This window comes from Drosophila kikkawai, chromosome 3R (genome assembly GCF_030179895.1).
Source record: "Drosophila kikkawai strain 14028-0561.14 chromosome 3R, DkikHiC1v2, whole genome shotgun sequence".
In the NCBI taxonomy this organism is placed as follows: Eukaryota; Metazoa; Arthropoda; class Insecta; order Diptera; family Drosophilidae; genus Drosophila; species Drosophila kikkawai.
Genome location: NC_091731.1, coordinates 14,039,403 through 14,051,931, shown reverse-complemented (window position 1 = coordinate 14,051,931; position 12,529 = coordinate 14,039,403). Strand labels below are relative to the sequence as shown.

General features: G+C 44.8%; 2 protein-coding genes across 4 annotated transcripts; one reads left to right on the top strand and one right to left on the bottom strand.

Moving 5' to 3' along the window:
• Positions 1 to 1,144: 1,144 nt before the first annotated feature.
• GluProRS (Glutamyl-prolyl-tRNA synthetase) lies at positions 1,145 to 7,976 on the bottom strand. The gene is made up of 6 exons (XM_017180817.3): positions 7,819 to 7,976; positions 6,727 to 7,644; positions 6,494 to 6,665; positions 5,372 to 6,437; positions 2,424 to 4,271; positions 1,145 to 2,358 (listed from the first exon to the last, which is right to left on the bottom strand). Exons 1-6 carry the CDS (start codon positions 7,859 to 7,861, stop codon positions 1,270 to 1,272), a joined length of 5,136 nt encoding a protein of 1,711 aa, XP_017036306.2. The 5' UTR covers positions 7,862 to 7,976; the 3' UTR covers positions 1,145 to 1,269.
• Positions 7,977 to 8,405: 429 nt separating this feature from the next.
• Positions 8,406 to 12,422, top strand: AP-1sigma (AP-1 complex subunit sigma-2). Of its 3 annotated transcripts, none has more exons than XM_017180908.3 (5): positions 8,406 to 8,564; positions 8,807 to 8,985; positions 9,050 to 9,158; positions 9,225 to 9,362; positions 10,739 to 11,542. In XM_017180908.3, the coding sequence occupies exons 1-5, from the start codon at positions 8,562 to 8,564 to the stop codon at positions 10,781 to 10,783; spliced, it is 474 nt and encodes a 157-aa protein (XP_017036397.1). In that variant the 5' UTR covers positions 8,406 to 8,561; the 3' UTR covers positions 10,784 to 11,542. The 3 variants fall into 3 exon arrangements, with proteins under 3 accessions (XP_017036397.1, XP_070143629.1, XP_017036396.1); XM_070287528.1 differs by lacking the exon at positions 10,739 to 11,542 and adding an exon at positions 10,281 to 10,721; XM_017180907.3 differs by lacking the exon at positions 10,739 to 11,542 and adding an exon at positions 11,964 to 12,422 and having other exon boundaries at positions 8,407 to 8,564.
• Positions 12,423 to 12,529: the final 107 nt, after the last annotated feature.

Here is a 12,529-nt window from a genome sequence, read left to right as displayed (position 1 = left end):
GGTTCTAGTCATACTATTTGTGACAATTATATTATTTATCATTAATCTGGACAATGTTTATAATTGCACCAGCCAGAACATTTAAATGCCTTGGGCTCTTGGGATCTGTTGAGATTGATTTGTATTTGTATCGATTCCTAGATCTGGTTAGGTTTCCTGCCCGCTTTGGGAGCGTTTAAGATGGAATCCACAGATTGCGGCTGATGAAAAATTATCCATTTATTGAAATGGAGCTAACTTTAAGCACTAACCATACAACATATGTTGTATGGTTAGTGCTTTAAGCCTGCTGTTAATTGGAGATACTTATTAAATGATCTGTTCAGTGGTTCTAGGGGTATATTTAATTCTGGGGCAGAGAGATATTACTTTTTAACAAAATGTATTATATATATTGAGCGTGTTTTTCCGCGATATATCAAAATAGATCTACGATTTAAGCATTAAAATTTTCAATTTAATTTAATTTATTATCCTAGTGCAGCAAGTTTACACTTATAATTGTAGCACTAGTAACATACTGAGTATTTCAAATTCCGATAAAATATATGTAGCTACCTCAAACTTCAAGTTAGTTTACAATTCCAATCTATTTAATTGGCGGGCGATAGGTTTGATGCCTTATTAAACAGTCAACTAATCAATCCACTTTGCAAAGAATTGTATTAATAATTAATGCAAGAGAAACGGAACCACACAAAGTATCATAGCATAGCAAATATAATTAGAGTTTTACAGAAAGACAAAGGGCTAAGTAGCTTGAAAAATTATTCGAAATTGGCGCTACAAATCAGTCCTACTTAAGACAGGTCAACCAAGACAAGAGATCGGAATTGTACAATCAGAACCCCAGCCTAGTGTTACACAAAGCAAATATAATTAGAGTTTTAGAGAGAAAATTAGCTATGTTAAGACAAAGGTTAATTAGCTTGTCAAATGAATAGAATTCCCACTGCAAATAAGTTCTACTTGGGACAGGTCAACCAAGTCAAGAGATCGGAATTGTACAAGCCGAACCCCAGCCTAGTGTTAAAATGACATCTGTATTAGCCGTAATTTCAACATTTACTATTTAATTATTTATTAATCTCAGTATTCAACAGTTTAAATTGGCATTTATAAAGCAGTTATCAGAGGAAACAAATGTTTTTTAAATTAAATTTATTTGAATTCAATCGATTGAAACGAATATTAAGGTCCTTGCAAAATCAGAGTACATATCTTAAAGTACGAAGCCAGGCTTCCTCCTCTTCCTTCCTTTCCATTCCCTTAGTAGCTTCGTCCGAAGAGAGTGTAGAACTTGGGCTTGTTCGTGCAGCCGGGATTGATGCACTTATCGCTGGCCGAAATGGCGGCCGGCTGTTCGAAGGGGATGCACAGTGACTTGGCACCCATGGCCGGTGCTCCGGGCTCGGCCTCCTCTCCGCGGGCACTGTCCGCCTTGATCTTGTCCTCGCAGCTGATCTCGCCACAGAAGGGGGCCAAAAGGATGTTCTTCTGCTCGAGGAAGCCGCAGAAGTCGGCCCAGTTGGTCACGGTCTTGGTGTGACTGGTCATATCCAGCTGCGCCTTGGCCAGCATACTCTCGTGGATCGTCTCGAGCAAGGAGGGTATCTTCTTCTCAACATCGGCCAGGGGGATGGTGATCTTCTCGCCGGTGTCACGTCGTACGGCCACCAATTGCTGGGCCTTCAGGTCCTTGGGACCCACTTCCAGACGCAGCGGCACTCCCTTAAGTTCCCAATGATTGAACTTCCAGCCAGGAGAGTAGTTGTCACGGTAGTCACCCTCGCAACGGACTCCTCCGCCGCTCAGGCGCTTCTCCAGCTGCTTGCATGCGTCCAGGAGCTGCGCCCGCTCATCGTCCTTGGTGTTCACGGTGATGCCGCAGGGTACAACAATGGCCTGGATGCAGGCAACGTGTGGGGGCAGCACCAAGCCCTGGTTGTCCGCATGCACCATGATCATAACGCCAATAGTACGCGTGGTTATACCCCAGGAGTTCTGGTAGACGTACTTCTTCTGCTGCGTCTCGGGGTCCTCATACACGATTTCGAACATCTTGGAGAAGTTCTGGCCCAGGTGATGGCTGGTCGCACCCTGGATGGCGCGTCCGGAGGCTGAGATAAAGGCTTCCACGGTGGTGGTGTAGTCACCGCCCGCGAACTTCTCCTTCTCGGTCTTGCGGCCCTTGACCACGGGAATGGCCAACAGGTGGGTGTAGACCAAGGCATACAGATCTAGGATATCCAGCACTTCCTTATCGGCCTCCTCCTTTCCGGCGAATGCAGTGTGTCCCTCCTGCCAGAGGAACTCGCGGGTGCGTAGGAACGGAGTTGGCTGCTTGAATTCCCAGCGCTGAAAATAAAAAAAAAAAATTTTAGAAACAATATATTTAAGGAATGCATTTCAGATTTACTCACCACAACATTGTTCCACTGATTGAGACGAATAGGCAAATCCCTGTACGACTGTATCCACTTGGCATAGGCGGGATACATGACGGTCTCGGAGGTGGGGCGCACGGCAATGGGCTCGGCCAGATCCGAGTCTCCGGACTTGGTCACCCAGGCCACCTCCGGAGCGAAATCGGCGATGTGCGTCTTCTCCTTCTCGAGCACCGCCTTCGACACAAAGATGGGGAAGTAGCACTCCTTGACGCCCATGCGCGTGATTTCGGCATCAAACCAAGTTTTGATAGCCTTCCAGATGGCAAAGGACCAGTGACGTAGGATGTAGCAGCCGGACACATCATAGTATTCGATCATCTCGCCCTTGGTGATCACCTGCGAGTACCAGTCGGGCAGGTTCTCCTCCTTGGTGGCCTCGAGACCCAAACGGGTCTGTTTCTTCACGGCGCCAGAGGCATCGGCAGCTGGCTCTTTCTTTGCCGGCTTGGCAGGCTTTGGCTGCGCTTCCTTAGGGGCCTTCTTCGCAGATCCTCCTCCGCTGCCGCCACCACCACTTCCTCGTCCGGCCACAGGGAAATCGGTGCCCGTGACTTCCTTGTACTTGGCTTTGAGAGCCAGCAGCTTGGCCACCTCGGCATCAATCACTTCCTTGGCCGCCTTGCTGCCCTTGGCCGCACGCACCTTCTCCCCCTGGGCATTGATCTCCTGGGTGAGTTCATCCTTGGCGGGGGATGCCATCTCTACGGGACTTGCTTCCTTCTTAACGGCAGTTGGTTCCGCCTTAGCGTCTGGGGTCCAGTCCTTGCCGCTCAGCGTCTTGTACTCTGCCTTGAGAGCCAACAGAGTCTTCACCTCTGGCTCAATGACGTTCTTGGCAGCCTTGGCCGACTTCAGTTGACGGATTTTATCGCCTTGGGCCTGGATCTTGGCCAAAACACCGACTACGTCGCTGCCAGAATCTCCGCCAGTGAGATCGACAACGGCTACTGGAGTAGGTGCCACAGTGCCTGGCTTCCACTCCTGACCAGTCAGGGATTTATAGTCGGTTTTCAGGGCCAGCAAAAGCTTGACTTCGGCCTCCACCAGGGATTTCTCAGATTTGGCCGACTTCAGTTGACGGATCTTATCGCCCTGCTGCGCGATCTTGTCAAGCAATGCGTGCACAGCACCGGCAGGAGCTGGATCCGCGTTTTTTTCCTGCTTGACCTTTGGGGGAGCCGCTGCTGCTGTTGCAGCTGGAGCTGGAGCTGTGGTGCCGGGCTTCCAGTCGCTGCCAGTGGCTGCCTTGTAGTCCGCCTTCAAGCCGAGCAGCGTTTTTACAGCAGCATCAACGGTGGCCTTATCGGCTTTAGCTGCCTTCAGTTCACGAACCTTGTCGCCCTGGGCAGTGATTTGGCTGAGGATCTGAGCGACCGAATCGTTGGCAGTCGTGGCAGTGGGGGCGGTCGGCACAGTGCCGGGTTTCCAATCCTGGCCAAAAAGGGATTTGTACTGAGCTTTCAGTTCTAGGAGCGTCTTAACAGCGGCGTCTATCTCTGGCTTGGCAGCCTTCTTTCCCTTCAGGTCTCTTACTAGATCTCCCTGCTTCACTATGCTGGCATTAACGGAAGCTGCGTCGTTGGAGGAAGCAGTGGGAGCGGTAGCAGGTGCAGCTGCAGGAGTTTGTCCTGGTTTCCAGTCCTTGCCTGTGGCTGCTTTGTAGTCAGCTTTCAGGGAGAGCAGTTTTTTTACCTCAGCGTCGACTTGATCCTTGGCTGCCTTCTTGGACTTCAGATCACGCACCACATCGCCTTGCTGGCAAATTTGTTTGTCCAATTCAGAAGCCTTGTCGTTGGATTTAGCAGGTGAGGATGCCTTTTTCTGCAATGATTAGACGTTGTATTAAATAAATTAGCAAAGTTTTAGGTCAATGCAACGTCATCAGCTTTTAATTAAAATTTGTATTTTCTTATTGGCTACGTCAGCAAGGGCGACACATGCATTATTAAAAGCCTCTTCTTCTCGAATCTCTTACAGCAAAGGAAAAGAGCCCGAAACGAAAACGATACGCACGCTTGGTGGTTCAGCAAACAACTGGTTTTCGGCCCAAAACTGAAGATTGTGGCCAAGCAACGCGGCACTTCATTAAGAGAAAGGGAAAGAGCCACTGAGCGAGGGTAAAGAGACCGCTTTTAAACAGCTGATTGGGCTGTTTATATGTAAGTATGTTTATGTTAAAATGTGTTAAACAAGAAGATAAGGGGATGTGCTTTCATTTAAGACGTATTGAAAATACTCTACCCACTATAAATCTTGGAAAGGGAAATATATGTTTAGTGGGAAGTTATCAACTTAGTAAAGGAGATTATGCGGTCCTACAAAGTGATCAGTATTAGCAATGTCACTGCGTTGAAATAATAATAATTTAACTAAATTAGAATACACAGAATGGGGTATACAAATCAGCTTATCAAGAAATTATATATAGATAGACCAAAGACACTAGAATTCTAAGAATTAATTAAGAATTAAGAATTTTAATGTCTTTGGATAAACAATAACAATTGAGTTATTATAAAGTACTGTTCTTGCCCTTAAAAATCAGTTTTTTTAATTTGGAAAATTTGTTATTGGTCCCGAAATTTAGTCTCTTGAATTTATATCAATATTTTTCCATATATTTTTGAGTGTGTCGAATTGAATGTATTATTTTCAAATTTTAAAAAAAGATTTTGAAGCGCAAAAAAAGTTTTTTATAATAACTTAAAGATAGATTAAACAAAATCGTATTCAAGTTAAATACACCTCAATAGTACCCAAAAAACCGTACATTTGGCACTTTTTTGAAAATTTCTAAGCCCGGATTCAAGTTTAGCTAATCAAAAACCTTCGGAAAAGTTTATTCTGGTTCTTGGTTCTGACATTTTTTCAAATTTTGTTCACCTGTGTTATAATTTAAAAAAAAGCTAAGCTCAACTTACCGCAGTCTTGGCATCCGCCGGCGCATTGATCTTTAGGCCCGACGTGGGCACATCCTTGGTGTGTCCATCCGGAATTGAGAACAGGATAATGGGCGAGGTAACACCCGAGTAGGGACTTGGCGGGGCATAGGCATTGTCCACCTTGAAGAAGCCACGACGCTGCAACTGAATAATATCGCCCTTCTTGCATTTCTTAAGTTCGGGATCGCCCAGCATGGCCACCTCATCGCGAGTCTTGTGCCCAATGTACTGTTTAAAGTCCTCGTCCTTGCCCAGAACAGCCTTGCTGATGATGTTGTCGAAGTAAACGCAGAACGTTGGCGGATAGGCAGAGGCATCGTCTTCCACAGCCAGCCAGGTTAGCTTCAGGGTCTTCTTGAAGTCCTTGTTGTCCAGATTGAGAGCCGCGTCCACAGAGGTGATGTTGCCCGCAGTATCCTTGTGAACCTTCTTGATCAGAATGTTGCCCCAGTTGATGAAGGTGGCATTCTCACCCTCCTTGAGGGCCTCGGCATCCACGTAGTCGATGTAGATACGGGGACCCAGCAGGACAGTCTTCTTGCCCAGCGACTCGTCCTTGGGATGAACGGATACCTGGATCTTCTCGACCTTGGCACCAGCCACATTAACGATCACCCGCCTCTCCTTCTCTAAGGCCGTGTAGCGGGGAGCAATGGGATCAATGACCTTCTTGTTGAACGCCCAGATCTTGTCCCAGTTCATGAAGACAACCGACTTGCTGCTGCCCTGGGCGATGATAAACTCCTTCAAGCCCTCCACGGTCATGCCGCGTCGAATGATGCCGCGCACTGTGGGAAAGCGAGGATCGTCCCAGCCATCAACCAGGCCAGATTCCACAAACCAGGTTAGCTTCCGCTTCGATAGCACTGTGTTGGTCATGTTCAAGCGACTGTACTCCCAGATGTAGGGTTTCCGCAGCTTCAAAGCATCGATGAACCAGTAGAACTGATCGTCGCGATCGTGGTACTCCATGGTGCGCAGCGTGTGGGTCACATTCTCAATGGCGTCCACAATGGGACAGGCAAAGTCGTACGTGGGATAGACCCTGCAAATAATTAAGAATTATATAAAATGTTTGCATCGTTAGTTTTTTAAGCTCACTTGTATTTTGTTCCCGTGCGGGGATGTGGCTCATTCTTGCAGCGATAGATGGTGGGATCGCGCATGCAGCCGTTGGGCGAGGACATGTCGATCTTTGCGCGCACGCAACACTTCTGGCCGCTCTCCGAGCCCTTCAGCATCTCCTGCCACAGCGAAAGATTCTTTTCAACGGCTAAAAGGGAAAATTAATCGATTTTAGCTAAGACTGTAAAGAACATAAGAGATAAACTTACAGTTGGATCGATTGGCCGACTCGACGCGCTGTTCGCGCTCCAGCTTCATCTGCTCTGGCGGCGTGTCGTCCACGTAGGCCTTGCTTTCCTTGATCAGCTGGACGCAGTAGTCCAGCATCAGGTCAAAGTAGTTGGAGGTGTGCGTAAACAGGTCTGGCTTAATCTGCAGCTGCTCCAGATCTCCGAGAATGACGTTCTCGAACTCAACGGTCTCCTTGGCAGGATTCGTGTCATCGAAGCGCATGATGAGGGTGCCCTGGAAGGCCAAGGCGTAGTACTGGTTCAACAGCGCCGCCTTGGCGTGGCCAATGTGCAAGTATCCGGAGGCCTCTGGCGGGAAACGGACCACCACCTTGCCCATCTCCGCTCCGGGCAGTTCCACGAACTTGCCCTCCTGCTTGCGCTCGCCACTCTTGGCCGGCGTCTGCTCCTTGGAGGCCTGCGGGCTCCTCTTAACGCGCGCTCCCTCGGGCAGCGATTGGAGGACCTTCTGGATCAGCGGCTGGGCGGTGATGAGGTCATACCAGCGCTGAACGTGTTGCGGGATGCCCTTGGAAGCCAGGAACTCGTAGCGCGAATGCATCTCGTTGAACAGTGCAAAATCGGCAATGGTCAGCTTATTGGCCACCAAATAAGTGACCGGGGCAATGGACTTGTCCAGGAACGACAGCGCCCAGGAGATGTCATCCTCGCAGGTCAGCGAGAACGAGAGCCAGTGGTCGATCTGTGTCCGCTCAATGGCCGTCTCTCCGTACAACTTGTAGTCGGGAGCGGAGCGCGCAAGAGCGCGGAGCACGTCGTTGTTGGAGTGGCACACCAGCAGGCGGCCGTCGGGAAACTGCAGCGAGGTCTCCTCCTTGCTCCACACAATCTCCACGGGCACGGTGCCATTGATAAGGAGCGCCGTCGCCAAGCCACCTACAATCGTAAATGAGTCAATTAATATCACACGGTGCGATACGAAACTGATGCAATATCACTGGATTCATGATAAATTGTGTACATAAATAGACCGCCGGATATAACCTCACAACCTGCAGACATCTTCCGGGCAAAGAAGGTCACTGCAGCCGGCCGCCGCTCTTAACTTACTTATGGGTGGGTTGTTGAGGTTCGCTTTGAGCTTTATCGACATGGTCGCTGAGTCTGGACGTTGCAATTTCGCTTGCAATTTCTAAATTCGAGTGATGAAAATTCCTCGCCTCAAAAACGGCACGAGTACCGCCAGCTGCTACGTATAATAGAGATGGGACAAGTTGCCTGCAATTGCATGCCGATAGTTCGCTGTGAAAGACAACTATCGCACAGTTGCAAGTACAGGGGAGCTCGATATTGGCTGATTTATAATAAATTATATTGTTATTAATAATATTAATTTAATTTAAGCATAAATAAATTCGTAATGTAAAAGAATAATATCTTTAGGCTTGTAAAAATGTATTATATATTAAGCTTAACTATATCTGTAGGCTTTACTGTAATCCACACAAGTTAAAATTGTTTTCAACTAAAATATATTCAATTAAAGTTATAATGAATAATGCTTCAGTTATTTCAATATATTTTTGATATAAAGCAATTTAAGAAGAGTATATATAATATATATTAATTATTATTATTAATATATATTAATAATGGACCCCTTAGGCAGTGTCTACTGTGTTATTCATTCAAACCAAGTTTGCCATTCGCCCTCACACGTCGACAGGTGCAGTGCGAATGACAGCACTCCAAGAAGAAGACTTTTCTGTGCTCATTGAAAATTAAGTTTTTCGTTTATATTTTGCACACTAGTCCACGAAAACACTTAAACACATAGAGGAAAAGCATTGGCAATGGTAAGGCTCATAAGAGTTTAAGTGAAATTGTGATCTATTTGCGTATTGGAAGCGAGACTTTGTGTTGACGATGCGGTGGCCAGGTGAAAATACGTGTGTGTGCGTGTGAGCCAGTGTGGGTGCGCTCGATGACTGTGTCAGTGGAAATTGGGGCTTCCGTGGCCCTCAAAGATATGAAAAATTGATTAGGCCCGCTAAAGTAAAGCACATTCCCGGCTAACGAAGATGCTCTCCGATTCCAGATGCTGTTCATGCTGCTGTTCAGTCGGCAGGGCAAGCTGCGTCTTCAGAAGTGGTACATGGCCTATCCGGACAAGGTGAAAAAGAAGATTACCCGGGAGCTGGTCACCACGATACTGGCCCGCAAGCCCAAGATGTGCTCCTTCCTAGAGTGGAAGGACTGCAAAATTGTCTACAAGAGGTGAGTGGATATAATTCTCCAAGCTCTAGTTGTACCACAACCATGGCTTACGGCTTCTTTTCAGGTATGCCAGCTTGTATTTCTGCTGCGCCATCGAGCAGAACGACAACGAGCTGCTGACACTGGAGATCATCCATCGCTACGTCGAGCTGTTGGATAAGTACTTTGGCAGCGTAAGTGAACACGTTTAACGACCTACACAGGCCCTTAAATGACTAAACGTCACATCTTTTTGATAGGTGTGTGAGCTGGACATAATCTTCAACTTTGAAAAGGCGTACTTTATCCTGGACGAGCTGCTCATTGGCGGCGAGATCCAGGAGACGTCCAAGAAGAACGTACTTAAGGCAATCGCCTCGCAGGATCTGCTCCAAGAGGTCAGTACACCCGAGACATATGATCTGTAATGCCTAAACGGTTGTGTCACTCTCTATACCTATGCCGGATATTGTTAATTGTTTTACATATATATTTATTCAACTCGCTGGTTTTTAGTTTCGTTACCTCGTTCGTTAGTGTTTGTTCGCATCTATATATTTTTTATATGCCTATCTATAACGTCAAAAATGTCATACCTCATGCGCATATCACGGATTTCTCTTTATACTTTATAATCTACTCTTACCTTACCTACTTCTCGTTCTTGTTTCTCTAATTTGTGCAATCGAAACTAATAACTAAACACCTCTAACCACCCTCGAAGCAAGAAGAGTTCTTTTACTCGCTGCAATAGAACCTAAGTCCAGTGTGCGTGTGTGTGTGTGTACTCGCAGCTGAATTGTCATTAACTTTAAGTTCTGAATCTAAAACACCCTAGCCCGCACACACGCACAACAGTCAAAAAGCGAATTGTTTATTTGTCATTGCATGCCGTCTTGAGTTGCGAAACTTGCCAACACGTCTCGAAAGCGAATTGTGAATTGTGAGAACTTACCTGGAATTATTTGAAGATCGCCACAGTATTGAACTTGCCATAGATGATGCTGTGCAGTAAACTATAAACCTAATTAACTTTGTTTGCCATCCGTTGTAGTACAATTTGTAGTCTTTTTTAGTTTCCTTACCCGATTTGTAGTGAGATCTCCCGATCTTTAGTTGGCTTGATTACTTTGCATGACCTTTGTAGCCGAATTACTAACTAGATACGACGATATATACTTGCCATACCATATATAACATATTTTTAAATGTGTAACCCATGTACCCTTTCTCTTGTTATTATTAACGCTTACCCTACCCGCCACTGCATAAATCGATGTTAACACAACTACTACCACCACCAACAACAACCACAGGACTTCAATGAGTATCTCAACTAAATGATAAAAAAAAAAAAAGAAAACATAAAGCCATCCCAAAGAACCAGTGTAAAGAACATATAAAGTAATATCCCCTATCTGCAAAGGGTCTTAGTAGTGGAGTGTCGATAGGTCAGATCAGTCAAACCACCGCCCAGCTGTACATAATATGTCTGTGTAAATTGCCCAGCTTCCATTTCCCAGCCTTCCCCGCGCTGCGCTGTGATGTTCATCCATATATGTACCTATTATATGCATTACGTGTTCCCAAGTTGTGCCGTAAATGAAAGAAATGCAAAACAAGATTGAAATTGGTTTCTTTTTTGGACACATTCAACTACTCACACTTACACCTACTACTTGTACTACCACCAAACACCACTACTACTACTACTACTTTCTTTCCTTCTATTCTACTCTTCTCGTTCTTATTGTTCTTATTCTCTGTACTCCAGGACGAAGCCGTTGAGGGCACTTTAAGAGACATTGGACTCCTCTAAAGAACTAGAACACCGTAGAACTTATGTAGTTGATATTACACGCACACCCAGATACCACAAGCACACCACACACTTATACACCCCAGAAACTGCTCAGGCGACAATGCGTGCTGCACTTGGCACTTACCAACACTGCTCTATCCACTTCGCAATACCATAGTGTGTGTTTTGGCTGTTGTACAGCACTGAGACGCTAATTAAAATCAAGTAAACCAAGAAAGCAGCGTGAGGCTAGAAGCAATAAATCCCACTAGATAGTAAACTCCGAGCATCTGGCATTCGGTTTTCCATGCACACACTTTCGCAAAAACCACACAAACACATAGATAAATAGATCCAGCAAAGTTCATGCAAAACAAGCCAACCCAACCTCACGTACTTAGTTCCATCCGGGGTTTCCTCAACTCAATTAATATTCTTCTTCCTATATCTACATTAAAAAAAATCGAAAGATCATTCCAATCAATCACCAAAATGGGCAATAACTAATTTAGTTAGTGGGGAGATATATGCAATACTATTCTTACCATAGAAACATGTAAGCTTTAATGTTGAAATATAAAAGAGAATGATTAATCATTGAAAATTGTAATAATCATGCCTTAGTGGTAACCGAATAAAGTCTAGTTTATGTATATCTACAATTATATGTATGTTTATGTATGTGTGTTGTACGTTTTAGCCAAATTTTCCGTGTTTTGTAAAGAACAAAAAAATCAAATAATAAAAAATTATTTTCCAAAAAATGCAAAATATAAATGTACTATGTATCTTATGCTATATGTATGCCTAGTATGATAATGGTAAGACCGTGAGCTGGTGATCGTCAGTTTGTATTTAACGTAATTGTGTATTCTTCCTTAATTAATTATTTATGACTGTTGTTTTGCTGTTTTCACTGCTCTGTTGTTTGACTGCTCTGACCTAGTCTCCACTGATCTGACCTCTACCCTCTGAACTCTGCTCTCCACTCTCCAATCTATCCCCTCTGTCTGGCTTAGTGCACCCGTTTGGTGTCCCTTTGTTTTTTAGTTGTTTGCCTCTTATAACCCGTTTTCCATAGCCTATTTTTGTGGGTTAGTTCCTGTGTCGAAGCTTTTATTTGGTTTGCCTGTCGTTATCCTCCGAGCAAAGTAAAGTATAGATCACGTAACTGAAGCTAAGCATTCTCCCGTTCCAGGACGAAACCCCGCAGAGTTTCTTCGACGATCATGGACTGGGCTAAGTTGGCTCTTAAGTAATGAAGCCCAAGAAAGACATTATCTATTGTACCCATTTAAAGTCGCCTTAATTTTAATCGTATGCGTGCATTTGTATTCAACTTAACCCAAAAGTATATTCGGTTCTACTATTATTATTATTATTCAACCATCCTGTGTGTCAGCATAAAGTTCGTGTATAGGAGTGCTGTTAAACCTTCTCCTAAGTTCGCTTGGCAAATGCAATTTGCAACACATTTTACTTAAACTCTACAAAAGCAGCAATATCGGTTGCTCATACACATTCGTACTTGTAAAGAATAACCTAGAGATAAGCAAATCAAAACGATTTATCGACGGTGTGCTCAACTCTATAGCTTTAAGTTAAAAGCCCTATATAAATATATGGAAATTGCTGTATCCAAAGTATCCAACACAAAGCTCTTTACTTTCTTTGGTGCTTCTTATATGAAGTTTGTTCAGAGTAAGTTTTTATAACGTTTGAAACTGGAATAGTAGTCATTATATTTCGTAAATAAATTATTTA